We start from the raw sequence: 17702 nt of genomic DNA on the forward strand, positions 1-17702 counted from the left end.
ATCACAGTGCTGAACAGTTCGTTCAAATGGATGAGGTATTCCTGATACCTGCTGTCAGTCTTTGCAGAGTCACTACATCCTTCCATACAGTAAAATGATTTTCTCTGTGTATAATGCCCTGAACTGTGGAAGTACTTTTATCCCATTTTATAGATAAGAATCCTAGACAAGGAAATGTTTAAGGGTTGGCAGTGTGATGTGTGAGACTGTGCCAACCACCTGGACCTACCTGCCTTTCCACACAGTTATGCTCTCTCTTCAGAATTCAGTTCTGGCTATTGAACTTATTTTGGATCCTTCAAATATGTCCTGATCCAGTTCTGTTTCCTTAACTGTGAAATAGGAAGACTACTGTAGTTGTTGGATTTGTTTGTTTTTTTCAGGTAACTGTAAATATAATAGTTACATGTCTATTATGACCTCAAAAGCAATAACTTTCTCCCCACAACAACTGAATGAAAAAGTTTAAATCCATAAAATAAAATAGATTATAATTTATTTGGAAAACTTTTCATGGTAAGTAAAAACTTTTGCAATTATATTCTTCATCTGTTGAGCTGATTAAAATTTACTGAAATTCTTGGGAAAAAAAGGACCTTTGATCAAAAAATCGTATATTGAAATCACATGAAACTCCAGCAAAAATATTATCATCTGGTGGGTTTCTATTTGTTTGTAAGTTGAAAATTCATCTGTGTTTTGTTGTGGATAGCAGATACTAAGGATGAGGTCTTCCTGTTAATGTGCCATTAGGCCTGTGGTTTGAGAATTAGGTCTTATGATATTGGACAATGATTTATGTCTCTTAGATGTACTTTCAAATGGGACTTAATTTTTTAATAGCAGCATTTATGATTTGTTTTAATGCTCTTGATTTCAGATGTACCATAAAAATAGGGGAAAAAGAAATCTACAACAAAAAACCCAAACAAAACCCAACCAACCAAAAAAACAACCAACCAACCAACCCAAACCCTCAAAACCCCTAAAAACCCCACCAACAAAAACCGCCAAAAAACTGCCCACCCTGAATCTGGAGCTTTGGCATTTGAACTTTACTGATACATTTCTTTTAGTCTAAATTTGGTAAACTTCAAGTTGAGCATCTTTTTAAAGGGAAACCACTTGGCTTCTTTACAATAATGGAGACAAATAACCTTGTCAGGGGTAGGGGATGCAATTCTCACTGGTTATGTTCTTTTAAATGTGCTTTGGTTCTAAATAAAAGCTAATTAACAATATTTTTTTTCCTTATAGAGACCAATGCATGGCACAATACATAGCACAACCAACGATATTCATATATTTATTGTTGGTTGTGCTGCAGTTAACATGAATCCTTTTTAGGTAAATTCTATGTTAATACATCTGAGCTTTTGAACAATATCTGTCTTTAATTATCCTTTTGAAAGGATCTCTCCATCTTTCTAATGTGACCACAGGACAGGAGCTTACAAGAACCTGAGAATAACAACAATATTTCAGCTCTTTTATTAACAATTCAAAACCTCCAATGACTGGTAATAATGCTTTGCCTATGTTCAAGCTGTTCCAGGTTTGAGGATACATGTATAAAATATGAGTTTGTTGAATCTCTGTGAAGCTTCCAGAAACCTTTTTAGGTCAGATAAAGGTCTTCACCTCAGTCTTCTGGCTTATTCTGTTAATTTTGTTTTAAATCATCTGCTCAAACTCCCAAGAATAATTTTTTTTGTGCTGAGTAGAACCTGAATGCTTCTTTTGCCTCCAGTCAGTAAGATACAAAAAACAGGAGAAATTTTGCCTTTGGAGAGTCTCCCAGGTCATTAAACTGGATAACCCTTGTTTGGATACAGCAAGTTACAAATCTTGGCCACAGGGTTTTAGAAGCAGCTGTTGACTGTGTCAAATATTACTCAACATTTCTGGTAATTTATGGCTTTTTTAGCCAAGGTATCACTCATTCCCTGTCCCTGTTCAGGGTCAACCTGCCTCCTTTGCTTTTGGGAGCTGGTTTCAGGCTTGTGGACTGTAGGTATAAGCTGAAAAAATTCCCTGGTAAATGTGCAGTTACAAGGCATTTGCAATATTCTAGGCCATTTCAGTTGTTCTATTTGGAGTTGGGACATCAATAATACATAGTTTCATTAAAAGACAATGTGCTCTAATGTCATTGCAGTGAGTTATTTTGGGTGATTTAAATGACCCCATTTGAAATACAGCAGATTAAACTATGCACCTGTATGTTCAATTGCAGAGGGTTTGCACCATGTACCTAGAAGGAAAATTGGAAATTTCTTACAGCCCTTCAAGTTTTATTATTTCTATTCTTAAATGCCAACGTATCAGTATCCTGATAAAACTCAGTTGGAGCTGTAACATATTGGCCTTCTTTTAGTTCCTGCCCCCTGGAAAGCCAAAACTAAACAAAAACGTCAAGTCCTCCTTTCCTCTCATTTATTTGTGTTCCTCTTTTGAGATGATCCTGTTTGAAAACAGAAGGTTGGCACCTGAGAGAGGAAGCACAGCAGAGTGTGAAGCAGTAGGATGCCAGACAGGAGGGATCCTGCTCTCTCCCAGCCCTGCACAGCACTTGCACATGCTGGAATATTGTCCCTGCATGGGATTTTGAGCAGGCCTGGAAATTGCTGTTAACTCTGCCTTATGGGACTTGCCTCATTTCTGGCTTTACAGACAGCTTTGCTTAAATAACTGCTTTCTGGTGTTCATCTGTGCTGGAAAGGGTGACACACAGAATTGATGGCTTTGGTATAGTTGGCTGGCCATTTATTAGTGTTCTACTCACTGAAGAGTGGCAGTGAAAGCTTGCTGTACATAGAAGGTGTTTCAGCAGCTGTTAAAGAGATCCCAGGCATTATTTTTTTTCTGAAATCAGGAGCAGATTTACTGTCAGTGTCTATGTGTCTCTATCATTCAGTAGTTTTATGCTCAGGTTTTTTATATTACAGGTGTGCTCTTGGGGACTGTTTACTGAGTGTTGTAGAGAAAGCTGGTTCACTGTGTTCTCCACATGGGTAATGTTTTCATGATTTGAAAAGTTATACCTTCTTTTTTGTAAGTTTTTTCTATTTTTTTTTGTTGTTGTTGTTTTTATTTTTTTTTATTTCACAGTTCAGGATTGTGCAGCCCTGCCAGTTTGCCCAGTGTGGCCCATTTGTGGGACATGCCAGTGGAGGCCTGGCTGCTCTTTTGGTAGTAAATGGGAAGATGAAAGCAAATCAAACAGAAGTGAACCTGGAGATAAGTAAACTTTAGGACTGGACTGCTTTGCTGTTCTTTGAGGTTGCTACTCTTGGTGAGCACCACGGTGTAGTGAATATTCAGTTTCAGAAAGCCACGTCCGCACTGCCTGCATGAAAGCCCATGTTGTGAATATTTAACCCTGAAATGGAAATCTTCTGATATTTTTCAGTGAGGCAAAGATGCAGCCACAAGACAAATATAAACAAAAACATGTAAATAAAGGGGATTAAGGGAAAATGGACATCTCTTTGCAAGAACCACCAAAAAATCAGTTTTAAAAAAATTCTGAAATTGAAACATTGAAAAATGAATGACGTAATATAGAAAATCCTGAAGTCAGAGATTACAATAACAATAAAAATAACAATCTTTTTTTTCTAACTTGTCTGGAAACTGGAAAGAACTGTGTGGATTAAAGGAAAACCTTTGCACAAAGTCCTGAAACTCTACTGCTTCTGTAGTAAGAAATGAGGAAAATCATCAACTGATATACACTGTTGTAGTTCACTGAAGCAACTGAAGTTATGGAAGTTTGCAGCTGCTGTTTGACCATTGCAATAGATGAAAACAAACAACCAAAATAATTAACTGCATGATAGACAAGGAAAGAAAAATATTCTTGGAAAGCTTTAAAATTTCCTATACCAAAATTTGTTACCTCACTGAATCTGCAAAAATTTTTAGGATGCCTTGAGGATTTTTTTTGTTATGGAAGAAGAAAAGTATATTGTTATTAGGCAGCAGAGTCATTTATGTCAAGGATCTCAGACTTTAAAAAAAAAAACAAAGGAAAAAGTAAAGCTGTTTAATAGTTTTGGTAGGATTGTACTTTCTCTTTGAAGGAAGGGAATAATAAATCCTAGGATCCTTAGCTTTGTTACTTTTGTACACATATATAATCCACAAGTTCCAGCCCTGCTTGTAGTCCAGGTGACAGTAGAGAGACTGGGAGATACAGGTCCTGCTCTGAAGTGTGTAGAATTTGTACAGAAAACAAATTCAGAAATTGAAAAAACACAAGGCTTGAGAAGAGTGGGTTCTTGACCTAATAGTCATGGCCCAGGCAGAAGCAGAGCTGAGGACATGATGTCTGGCTCTTTAGAGTCTTGTGCACTGAGTTCCCACTGGGTCTTCCCCAAGGATTGAAGTCTCTTGGTATTCCCCTGCAGTTCATTCTGCACAGCGTTGCTATGACACCTTTCAGGCAGGTGGAAAATGAGCCCTCTTAGGGACTTCTTTACAAATTGGTCATAAATTCTAATGAGATGAAGATCCAGGTTTGATGTACATTATATTTAAGTTTCCACTTGGTAGATACACACATAATGGTATGATGGTACTGCTTTTTACCACATTGATGCAATTATAAACTGGGAAAATGAGCTGAAGATTTTGTATAGATAGGGTTGGTAGAATTTTGCCAAGTGACTTTGGGGTAGAAATGTGAATCTAGGATCATGACACTGATGGATAGCTCTGGATCTCCCCATGTAGATTAGGTATCTGGCAGACTTGTGTCTGAGATGTTGGATGTGGGGCAGCCATTTGTAGCTGCTGTGCTGATTGCAGAAATCCTCAAATTTTGCTCTACTAGAATTTTGAAGAAGGGAGAAGGTATCTGGGAAAAGGCATCTGTGCCTGTTGGTCCTGGTCAATAGCATTTTTTACAAGTATTAACAGTATCACACATGTCTGTTCTTTGCCTTCAGTTGTTGTGAGGGCTTTTTAGAAAATACTACTTGTTTGATTTTCTCTGCTTCGAATGGATTTATTTTGAAATATTTATTGTAATGTTTGTTTTTGATGTTTTATCAACAGTAGACAATGAAAACAGACTGGATTTCGGTTTCACTTCTGATTCAGCACAACTTCTAGTTCCTGTTGCTCATGACTCTGTACAACCATCAAGATATGCATGGTTGTATATAGAGAGATAAACCCAGCATTTTCAGCAGTGTTCAAATTGCCTGTCTGATTTTTGCTAAGTACAGGTCATGTGCTTTTGAAGCCATGGTATTTTATTTGCTGATATCCAAGAGCGTCTTTCAAAAAGACTAATTTCAAAGCAGACGTGACGGAGTGATTGTCCCATCTAGAGGGGCTTTCTAAAAATAGTTTTCTCCTTTCTAAGTATGTAAGAGGAGATTTTTGTGACCGGTGGAAGAGCTGTTTGTATGTACCATCTCTCATTTGTAGTTAGACTCATCCCAGAGGTGAGACAACTGGAGGCAGAGTTAATTTTCTGTCCCGTTTGTTGCCTCCTACCCCTGTGCTAAAAGGTGCCTGCACTGGTGTTCTCCCGGTGCAGAGAAGCAAATGAGAGGCCCAGAGTCTCTGCAAGGTCCTGTCTCTGCAGAAACACATTTTAGAAGGATTAAACCTGACAAAGGATGGTGGGAGACTAGATAGCTGAAGAGTTAAATTAGAACTATTTTGTTGGGTTAGGGCCCTAGTTACATGATTTTTCTGAGGCACATGAAGTGAATAAACCCATTGTTTTGTTGAGGGTAGAATGTGTGGGAAATGGGGTATTTTTTTTTTATTTGGAATCATTTTGGAAGGGTGAAGGAATTACATCAAAATCTGACCTTTTGGTTGGCAGACTTCACAGACTGCTATTGCTGTGCAGGTGGAGGCAGTGGTAGATTTGTGGCTCACTGTGCTGGCTCTATTTTTAGTTTCTGATTGCTTGCAAGTTCTGTTTACAAATGTCAGGAAAATGCATTAGGATTATCTGCTTTATTGTAGAGGTAATAAAATGTTGTCCAATTTAGCCAATAAGCCAGCTAAAAGCAGGGTCCTGCTGTCATGGCAGTGGAGCTGCTAAATGTACACAGTGGCCTCACAGGATTTTTAAGCTGCCTGCTCTGTTCTTTCCTCATTACTTGTTTCCCACCATTGTACTGATTCAGTAGGGAGATTAGGAATCTTCAGGGTTTTTCTTACAGCACATGCTTATCTGGGAATAGCTGTAAATGCATATTGAGAAGAAGGAAGGGGAGAGATGAACCAAAGCTGTATGGACCATTCCTGCAGAGCCACAAATTGCTCCTGGAAGTCAGCAGGGATACTGGAGTCATAAGGGCCATGGATTATTCCTTTGCCCAGGGGTCTCAAATCTTTGGCTGCCAACAAGTACTTCCCTAGAAGTCCTTTCAGCTTCAGTGGCTGCAGTGGGAGTCAGTCATTCTTAGTGTGGTCAGTCTGTGGCAACCTGTCTTGGCTGATACCCTATAAGCCAATATTGCAGATGCTTTCACTGCCATAGAGCCTGGATCCATGGACAAACATCTCATTTAATCTGGGGTGACTTACTTTGAGCAGACTTGTGACACTGTTAGTTAATACTTGTTTTTCATTAGTGTTTTGGTTAGCTCAGGTCAAACAGATTGTGTCTTAGTGCTGTGGTAGAATACATAAAATAAAGACAGTTCTCATGCTAAAGACATTGTGCTTTAAATACAACAAATATGTCCCCTAAAGCATACATAAGGTGTGACTCTCTGTATGCAGTTCATCACCCAGAGAAATTACAAATTCATTTTTAAAGGAGCCATAAAGTTTGCTTGTTGCAAGTCAGGATCTGAGTTAGGAAAGAAACTGGCAATTTAGTGAAAACTCTGGAGTTATTCTACTACAGGGGCAGGCTAGAAATAGAAGTAGGAGTAAAAGTGTTGCTTTGAACTGCATCATATGCAAGCAGTAATGACAGGAACATTGCAAGTTTGTGTGTACCTGTGAATGCCCTTTTTTTTAAATGCAAGTTCTGCAGTTTTTGAAATCATGCCTCTAAGGAGGCAGACAGGGAAAATTTGATAGGTAATATATTATTATGCAGTGAAGTGTCAAAATTTGCAGATGGATCACTTCAAGTTCTTGCCTGGCAAGTCTGACCAAGAAATATAACCCCTTTTTTTACCTAGGAGATGAAGTGTGGGACATTATGATTTAAAAAAGAGAGGGAGACATAAATCTACACTAACTGTTTCAATACTCTTCAACTTTGAGAAAACTGGAATCTGGAAAAGAACTTGATGACTTTTCTTTTTGGTTTGGCCAACTGTAATGATAAAGTCCAAATATTTGTGACACATGGCATAGTCGTGGCCACAGCTAGGTCTTAGATCCATAACAAAAGGGTTATTTTCCCCAAGATTTTATTTTCTGTTTATCCAGATAAGTGCCACAGAACTGCAACTTGCTGTTACTGAAAAGAACAGTCAAACCATAGCATCTCTGTTCTGCCAAGCTGTTCTAATGAATGCTGGAATACTGAAAATCAGATATTGTGTTTGTCAGCCTAAGATTTACAAAGTCACTGATGAGTCGTTTTGAGTCTGTTTTGTGGGTTTGTTTGTTTGTTTTTTCTTAGTAAGTTAGCTGATATTTGTTCATAAAAAAGAAGTAAAATCAATCCTTTTAGGCTTTATTTCAGACTCTCTGAATATTGGAACTAGAGTGCTGTGAGTTTTCTTCAGGGAGCACAGGTTCAGTTAGTCCTTCTATAAAACACAGCAAGAAGCTGGAGCTGCTCAGTGTTTGAGAGCTTGGCATAGCCAGGCTGCCAGCCTGGGAGAGTTGCAGTTTGATGAAGTCCCAGGTGATGACCTCTTCCCTTGCTGCCTCCTTCTTCCCTGGTATTCCTCTGGGCTCCAGAAGTATTTTTCTTGCACAGCACCTCCTAGAATTGGAAAGTGTGAGAGGATGGAATTAGGATGCATGGAGTAAAATTATAAAAATGGTATTTTTTTTCCTAGATGTTAGACCATTTTTAGAGTCTTGTTTATTTTTTAGAGGTAGTATTCAGTCCAAATCACACCTGGTCAATTTTTCTACTAATGCTTTTTTCATTGGAAATCACTGATATGATGGGATTTGAAGCATTTCCTGTAGCCGTGTGAATTGCCCTTAGGCTTTTTGTCAAGCAGATGGCACCCAAGAAGTCTCCATGGGCCTGCATGGTTTTCTGTCATCCAGTTCAGGGGACCTGAAACTCCTGGCTGGAGCAAGGAGCACCTCGAGACATGTACAGTTTTCTGAGAGCTTGAAATTGTAGTTCCAAAATGTTTTTACTCCAGTCTGCATCTAAAATGCAGCATGGTTCATAAAAATATCTGAATGCTGTTCTAAGATCTGCTCCATTACAGTTTTGCAAGAAAGAAAAGCATCCCTCAAGTGATCTGACCATTTCCTGCAGCACAAGGCCTTTCTTGTACACATTTTGAACTGTTGGTCAGGTTGTTCTAGTGGGAACTGGGTGAAACTAAGCCCATGTGTTGAAACAAGTTTTGTAGATCTTGAATGAGTGAAGAAGAAGGGATACAAAAAAAATTTGAAGTGATTCTAAATAATGTTTTTTTTCCTTCAGCTGTCTCCGTAATGAGATACAGTGCATCCTCCTTTGGATTTGCTGTAAGTAGAAGACACATTTAAATATTCTCTATCCTTTTTTTTTTCATGGGCTTTCCCTAAACATGAAATATTGTATTTTTTCTTATGGTAATTTCATGGCAAGGTGTGCAAAGTCAATGATGGATTAGGAAAAGTATTGTTGAAGTCAAACATTGGGAAGGACGGCAAGGATGTTAGCATTATACTTTTTCAGTTTCTGCCCACTAAGTCTTATATTGGAGTTAATATCAATGCTTGTATCTCATCATTGATAGATATTGTCCACCAGATATTGTTTTCTTCTACAAAATCTCTCTCTTTTTTGTTGAACTTGAGCCAAATTCCAAAGTTCCCTTATGAATTTTGTTTGATCCTGTTCCTATTGAAGTCTATGGTAAGACTGTTATTGACTTTGGAATGACAGTTTTCCTCTCTAGTCCTTTCCTGATTAGCAGCAGAGCAAAAAATTCCCAACTACAAGCAATGACTCATACCAAATAATTTGTCTCTTGCTTTCAAATTTGAAGGTTAGATGACTCTAGAAAGCTTGATGCAAGGATGAAAGTTCTTACAGTGGGACAAGCCTAATTTTTGGTGTCTTCATTAACTGGAAATACAAATATGGCAATTTTCCTGATGATACAGGGTAATATATTCATATAATATGAAATCTGGATACAATGGGATTTTGAAAAAAGTTAATATTTTCTTGCTTTGAAACAAAACCTTCTGTTGCAAGAAATCAGTGACTGCAAGGAAAAGGAATGCCTGCCAGGCACTTCCAAACACTTCTTTCTTCAGAATCTTTGCATAAGAAGCATATTAGTATTTTAACTCTTGTGTCACAGTTACAGATTGTGGTGGCCCTTTTTTATCCTTAACTTCTCTACAAGTGATGGATTAAAAATAAATAAGTTTTTAATCCCTTGATTGACTTCCTGAGCTCTGAAGTGTATCATTATGCAATAATACATGGCGAAAATGTGAAGATCAATTCAACAAATGTAAATCCTGCTTTCATTAAAGTGATTTATTTGAAGCTGCTTTGTGCCTGTGCAGCAGGACAGTAAATGCACTGCTCTTAGCACAGGGCACATTTAATGGCCAGCAAAGCCATTGACTCTGTCTCTCTTGCAGTTTGATGCCACCCTGGATGTTTTGTCGTCAGCGATAGTTTTGTGGCGATACAGCAACGCAGCCGCTGTGCATTCTGCACACAGGGAGTACATGTAAGTACACTCCATTATACTTCTGGCTTTGGGAGAGACCTGCAGAGCTTTTGTTGTCAAGCTGTGATGCTACAGACTCCAGAGCTTTGACAAAAAGCACTTTGTCATGTCAGCAAGTATTCTTTCCTACTGCCAGCTTACTGTTTGGTCCCAAACACGCAGCCTTTCCTTAGGCAAACCTCCCTGGGATTGTGATTTTCAGTTTCTTTTTAGCCAAGATAGCAACTTTCAGGTCTTTGTGATTTTTTTTCCCTCCCTTGCAGCACCTGTATCAAACAAACTGTATTTACGATCTGTAATAGATTTGTAAATCTTTTATTTTACATCTTACTGCATTATTCTTACTAGAGTATGTTTTTTAAATTGTTGCTTGTATTATATTTTTACCTCCTTAACAATTTCGAAATGTGAATCCCTTCTCTTTGGATGTAAATCACTTCAACACTCAGTGATATTATTAGAAGTTGAGATTACAGAACATCTGGTAAGATTGAGTCCATATTAGTGATATGATGGTAGGGTGACACAGATTGTTGTAACTGCTGTACCAAGAGAGAGAGACACTCCCTTGGGTTTTTGTTTGTTTGGGGTTTTTTGTAAGTAAGAGTGTAGCAGTACTTACATGTCTTCTTTATGCTTACTTTGCAAGCACATAGTTTTTTTCCGTTTTTAATATTTGCTATATATATCCCATGGGAAAAAAGACCTTACATTTGCAGTGCAATATTGGTCATGGTGGGCATTGTATTCCACATCATTGTGCAGCATTTCTGTTGGTGATACATGTGGTAGCTGAGAAGACCAGGTTGAGACTGACTCAAGGATTTTTTCTATCTAGTGCATAAAGAAAATCTGAAGCTCCTACTCAAATTTTGGGTACAACTAGATAGAGAATTGCGGTACATTTGTCTGCTTTGGGTTTGCTCTGTGCTGCCATTGCTAGCAGCATCCCATCTGGCTTGTTTGAAAACAGTTCAACTATCCCCTGGACTAGATTACAATTTTACAATAAAGGGGGATAAGGTAGGTTTTGTGCTGAGACACCTCGAATGGTGTCCCTTCAACAAGAAGGGCAACCTGATAAAACTGAACTTGTACGTAACTGGTTGGATCACAAAAAAAAAAAAGGCCAGACAGAAGGGTCTATAACTCATCTTCATAGTCTTTTCCTAAAAACTAAGAAAAAAATAAGCAGTATTTTTACATGCATTAACTCAAGCTCATGCAACAGCTTGCCAGTGCTGTGAGTTCCTTTCTGGCAGGGCTCCATACAGAACAGTTTGGAATAAAAGGCCATAAAGGACTGATGTGGCATTGATTCATAAAAATAAATTCAGAAATATGTGATTAAAATTAGTCTTCCTGCACAGATTTGGAGATCTTAACAGATATTTCCTGAGTATTTTGCTTTTGTGGGTGTCCACAGAGATTCCTGTCAACATTCAATTAACATATTTTTGAAATCCCCTTCTGTTGAGCTTTTTCAAGTGAACCTTGTAAACTACTTTACAGAGAACAAAAATCCCAATACAAAAGAAGAATCAACATATCCCTATGGCTAAAGCAGTAAAGTGAAAAAGCAAAGTAGCAAACATATTTTCCTTTTTTTCTAATGCTCATTTTTAATTTTATTTCATATAATCCCTCTGCTTTACATAAGGCTGAATTAAATCAATGAATTACTTACCATGCCCATTTAGTTGAAGACAGATAAGATTACATGGTGGGATCAGTACTGAGTGAAAGACTGTTCCCATATGCCGGGAATATGAATCATTGGACGGTCAGTCTGGTTACCCCTCTGTTTCTAGAGTTGACAGGAGAATCACCATAGCACTGACAAGCAAAGAGATGATGAGATGGTTGTGTTGCTTAAGGCAATTCTTACTGTGTCAAATTTTTGAGGGAGGCGCATTTCTAATTTCCTGTTGTGTTTAATCAATCTCTTGCTTGAAAGGCTGCATGTAATTACTTTTGCTCTAGCTGGATGTTGCAATGACTCCTGCTGGCTGCTTGCTCACCTTATGAATAATCTTTGTGTTGCATGTGCCTGTAACCACACCTGGTCTAACACAGTCCTTGTCTCCTCTGTGCCACTGCCTCAGTGGACCAGTCTGCTCTCCACTTCTGGTGCAAATTTGTGTAGCTGCTTATGTTGTGCTGTGTGTTATTCCTGTCTCTGTGTGCCTGGCCACATTCTGCCTTAGTGCAGGAGCCTTTTTGCCAGAGTAAGGTGTGCCAGAGTGGCTTTGGTTTAGTTCTTTATTGATAGGTCTGTCTTTTATTGATTTAAATAGTACCTTTGTCTGCGTATCGTAACAGATCTGAAAATATCCTAGCTCCTTGGCAAAAGCCAAGCAGAATTGCCAATTAATTTTGTTTGGCAAATTTATAAAACTTACTGTTTCATAAACTTGACGGCAAGAGATTGACCCAAAATCTGTTGAAATCAGTGGAAAGCCTCTCATGGAAAGGCAGAACTACATTCAGTCCTTACTGTTGGACGTCACTGAGAGAGAACATAAAGACAGACTGAGAAACAAACCCCCAGAAAAAGAGATGGAGAATCCAGCCTGACTCATTCTGTGCTATGAATTAAATACTTAGAATAAAATGCTACCATGTAAAAGAACTGCGTAGTTTTACTTAAGATGTAGCCATATGGCAGATAGAGATGAAACATTTTATGGGCTGGCACTCCTAACAGTACAAAAGTGCTTGCTGTGCCAAGTTCTGCTAAAATGAACCAATGCATTCCCACTTGACTTCAGGGGAATTGGAGTGCTGAAACCATCATGAAAATTTGTCCTGCTGAGTTTAACTCCATTTAATGGTTTTCATTTTTATTAGATTGTTTGATTTCTCTCATTTTCTGAGGCGAGATGAGACTTTTGCCGTGTACATCCTTTCAGTGTCACCCTTTCCCTCCAGGGTGTCAACCACACCACACAGCAAGCTGGCTGTGTGTGCCCTCAATCCCACTGTCCATGTCAGCAGCAAAGGTGTTAAACAGCACCAATCCCAGCATCAGCTCCTGGAGAACATCACTAGTCACTGGTCTCCACTTGGACATTGAGTTGTTGACCCCAACTCTTTGAGTGCAACCACCCAACCAATTCCTTATCCACTGAGTAGTTCATCCATCAAATCCACCTCTCTCCTGTTCAGAGACAAGAATGCCCCGCAGGACAGTGTTTCACTTTGCGCAAATCCAGGTAGATTATATCAGTTGCTCTTCCCTCACCTTCCACAGCTGTAACCCTGTCATAGAAAGGCACAATTTGCCATTGATGAAGCCATGTTGACTGCCACCAATCACCTCTTTATTTTCCAGGAGGAAAAATTTGTTTTTTTTGAGGTGTGTTTTGGGGTTGTGATGTCAGGGTGGTTGAAGTTCCAGATGAGGATCAGAGCTTGGGAATGCGGGGCCGCTCCTAATCTGTCTGTGAAGGGCCTCATCTGCTTGGTCTTCCTGGCTGGGTGGCCTGCAGCAGACCCCCACTATAGTGTCACCTATCCCTGCTCTCCTTTTAATCTGACACATAAACTCTCGGTCAGCTCCTCATCCATCCCCACCCCAGTGGAGTCTGTGCAATCCAGCTGGTCATTGACATAGAGTATGACATCCCCCACACACACCCTCCTGCCCCATCACCTGCCCTGCCTGAGCTTCCTGTAGAGCCTGTACCCTTCCATTGCAACAGGCCAGTTATTGGAGCCATCCCAAGGAATTCCTTTGTGCTGCCCTTTGGGTGCTCTCCTGCTTACCTACAATTCCTCTCCAGGCTCAGGGCATCTCTCGCTGGCCCTGGCCTCAAACTGGTGGGACAGATTGAGGTTCCTCTCCCCTAGAAACTGTAATTTAAACCTCTTTTGAACCCCTCTTCACCAGCTTGGCAAGCCTATAACTGGAGATGCTCTTCCCCTTCTCTGTCAGACGGATCCCATCAGTTCCCAGAAGACCAGGTTTCTCAAAGTAAGTCGAAGAAGCTGAACCCCTGGCAGTGGCACCAGTCCTGTAACCATGTGTTGATTCTCCGTATTCAGCTAGCCCTTTCAAACCCCTTCCCTTTGACTGGGAGGACTGATGGAAAAATGACCTGTGCTCCCTCCTTTACTGCTGCTCCCAGGGCTCTGTAATCCTTCTTGAAGATGCTCAGGCTGCTCTTGGCTGTATTGTTGGTGCCCACATGAAATAACAGCAGTGGATAAATTATTCACCAAGACCAGGTATTAAACTACTGGGAGATTGTAAGCCATGAGACACTGCTTGATTCTGCCAAAATGGCTCATTATTGAAAGAGTACATAGGAGTGGGATGAATATTTGATGTTTTTTAGAAGAGTTACTGAAAGAATTGTAGGTCTTGAGGCAATGCCAGGGTTGGGAAGGTTTACAGATATCTAGGAAGAGAGTGATTGTTCATGAGTATTTGATCGGCTCAGTGTGATCTGCCAGGTTGCGAGTTGACGTGAAGGGAACATAAAGATGCTGAACAAGTTACCAACAAAGCAATGATCAAGGAATTAAAGACAGAATAGAGTGCTGAAATAACTGGAGAAATAGTTTTTAATCTCAACTAAAGATGAAAATTTATGACTAAAATAAAACTTTTTCAATACCTTATTTTTCTCATGAGAGGAGAAACCAAAAGGAATATACCCTGATGTAGCTGATAAAGCAGAGACCCACCACCTGCATGTTTTAGGCCTGGTGGGGCTTTGTGTGGGGAGTTTTGTGCAGTGCTGTGATGGAGGTCATCAGTCCAACCCCCTGCTCAAAGCAGAGTTGATTTGTCAGGTTACAGCTCGAAATCCAGTCTTCTGGTTTGTGATTTGAACACTGACCAAGCACTGAGACATTCAAGATGTGCAAAGAAATCTGAATGGTTCCCCATTCCTGTTCTCCATAACTAGTTTACAGATATCTTGAATATTCTGCCTTTAGTAAATCTTTAGCGACATAATAGCTTATTGGGTTGCTGAAGCAAATCTAAATTCTGTTGAAGGAAGGAATTTATTGAAATTGGTGCAGTAACAATGGGTTTTCATGGGCTTAAATAAACCCTGTAAATAACAATAGAAGTAATTTCTTAATAGAAGATTGGAAAAATGTCTCATGAGATGTTGAACTAGTCACCAGCTATGCAGCCTAAGGGCAACTCTCTGCTTCTGTTAAAATAGGGAATGAAGGACTTGGATCGTAGTGCTGGAAATGTGTGTGAGGAGAAAGTCAGAAACACCATCAAAAAAGGGAGAATCGAGAAAACAGAATAACAAAATACATGCACAGCCTAGTGAAAAAGCTTTAAAGGACAGAGCTTTTGAAGGACAATTGGTTGGAAATATCTTTTCTGTACAGAGCAACTCAGCACTGAGTATCTGACTATGCCTGTGGGATCCACTGCTCCTCGGAGTTTTTGGCTACTGAGTTTTTATTACAAAAACTAATTCAGTACAGCATATTTAACATAGTGATTCTTGACAGTTGCAGCTGGTGTTTGTTATATATTATTTTGTTGATGGTACCAAGTTACATTCTGTGTTTCCCAGGAACCAGTCTGGCAATATCTTTCTTAACCCAGTGCCAGAGTAAATAGGAAACCTTACTCATAATGAACATTCTGGATCATGCCAAGAGCAGAAAGCACACATTTCTTTCACTGTTTTTGTGTGGTTTGTTGGGTTTTTGATTGGTTGGTTCGTTGGGGTTTTATTTGTTTGCATATTTCAGACTCCGGCTATTCATTCCTTAATTACTGTAATAAGAAATTTAAATTCTATCATGGACTAATAATTTTAAACAAATTTGTGATGTTCTATGTTGCCGTGACATAATACGTAAAGAATGCGGATATATCCCTTTTTTCTTATATTGTCCAAAACATTGACAGTAATATTAAAAAGACAAGAATTAGACAGTCTACAGTGTGGCAGACACGGGTGCAGATATCTATTATACCTCCACCTGCTTCTGAGAAAGCTTTTTGCCAGAAGAAAACAGTCATTTTGCAATTAGACATTATCTAAACAAATTGCTCTATGTCTGTGATTTAACTTTCATCTCCACACATTAAACCTCAGCTGTGGCAGTTGGATTTGATATTGCCAGAATGCTGAACCTACTGGCCAAGTAAAAAATGCCTGCCCTGGGGATTTAAATCATGGGTTCTTAAATTATGGGAAGGATGAACTGGTATTCTCACCTGTTTTGACATTCAGAAGAACACAACTCATAAGAGCTTAATCCAAAAATTTCTAATTTAGTTTGAGCTAAAAGCAATCTCTAAGAAAGATATTTGACTGCTCCTCAGGGACGGAGTAAATAGTAAATATGAATTCCATTCGTAATTGGAATGCTCGATGCAACAATTAAGAATGTCTTTCACCCTTCACTGCCCTACCCCTATGTTTAACAATCTCAATAATAGAGATGTACATCTTGTTTCTAAATGGTGTATATGTATATATATAGCTTTGGTTTACAAACATTGTTGTGATTTTTTTCTGTCTGTTGAAAGAGGAACGTGGTGATTTACTGGAGTTTTCATTTTTTAGGCAGCTGGAGAAATACACTGTGTGGAGATTATATCTATATCCATATCTATATCCATGTCTATATCTATATCTGTATCATCCATATCTAATCTCTGTCTCTATCTATATATGGGTTATCCATTACACAGAGATATGTAATGAAGGGAGGAAGGAAGAAAAGAAATTCTGACCTTTTCCTAGGACTTCATGCATTGGGTGTGAAACTTCTGGCTATGTAACAGTATGACATGTTTAATGAAATTAGGATATTTAAAAACATTTTATGAAGCATACCAATGTTATCAATAGACTTTTAATAATACCCAATGACTGCAGCATCATCAGTGATGCCTTTCCTCATTTGCTTGCTGGTCTCCTGGTTATGTGTAGTTTGTCAGTTATTCTTTCAGAGAGTATGCCTTGCATTCATTATTGATTGTTAGTAGACTTTCCAGGTAAATGGGGCACTGCAGCAAAAAGACATATTAGTGTTTCAAATATTACCATGAATCAGTGGATATTTATCAAGCGGAAGAATGCAGATTTGAACAGTCTTTCTTTAATAACGTTACATCTCCTTCGGCATGTGACCCTTGGAGAAGCCCATTCAGGTGCTTAGAAACCCTTTACCAGTTGCTTAGTTACCTGCTTTCTGGAATTTAGACTTAAGTAAACAGCAATAATAAAATCATCTCCATAACTCTATGTATGCAACTCCAAACTGAATATACCTGAAAGAACTGCCCTTTACTGTGTTCCCTTTGTCTGCATGGGTATGTTATGGATAACTGTTCCTTCAATGCCTTGTTCTCCTGCTCTTTACTTTCTGGTGCAATTCATTTTTGGAAGACAGAGGAAGTCAGATACACCCATGGGATCCTTCAGTTGCTAGGAAAAAGTGCTTTATGGCTTCATGAAATTATGGCTTACTGCTTTGCTCTACATTGTCTCTTTGAACTGCAAATCTACTTTCACTCTATAGTCTTTTGTCCAGTTGCTTTTTGTCTAGTCCAGGGCACTCCAGAAGCTTTCATTCTCTCAGTGATTTTTGCTTTGAGGGTGATCCTTGGAATCACCCTTTCTTACTTTGTTCCTGCCCTGTGCAGATTCTGTAAAAAGCCATCACCATTGTCACCTCCCCTGCTGCTGAAGGAATTGGGCACTTTGGGGCTGCTGGGGAAATGTGGGAAGTTACTGGCTGGTGAGCTTCTTTCTTACTGAGAAAATAGGATGCCAGGTGAGACCCTACGATGGAGCAAACCTCTCCTTCCAAAGTAATTTTAACCCTTTTTTCTCTCTTGCT

General features: G+C 39.1%; 1 protein-coding gene across 1 annotated transcript in view; it reads left to right on the forward strand.

The window, feature by feature from the left end:
* The window catches only part of TMEM163 (transmembrane protein 163), a 94386-nt gene that overhangs the window by 46429 nt on the left and 30255 nt on the right, over positions 1-17702 (forward strand). The window contains exons 3-4 of the mRNA XM_027695923.1: positions 8612-8655; positions 9772-9863. Coding sequence (XP_027551724.1) covers positions 8612-8655; positions 9772-9863 — 136 coding nt within the window. The remainder of the gene's footprint in view (positions 1-8611; positions 8656-9771; positions 9864-17702) is intronic.

Source organism: Neopelma chrysocephalum, unplaced genomic scaffold (assembly GCF_003984885.1).
Source record: "Neopelma chrysocephalum unplaced genomic scaffold, ASM398488v2 Primary Assembly neopelma1_103b, whole genome shotgun sequence".
Lineage (NCBI taxonomy): Eukaryota > Metazoa > Chordata > Aves > Passeriformes > Pipridae > Neopelma > Neopelma chrysocephalum.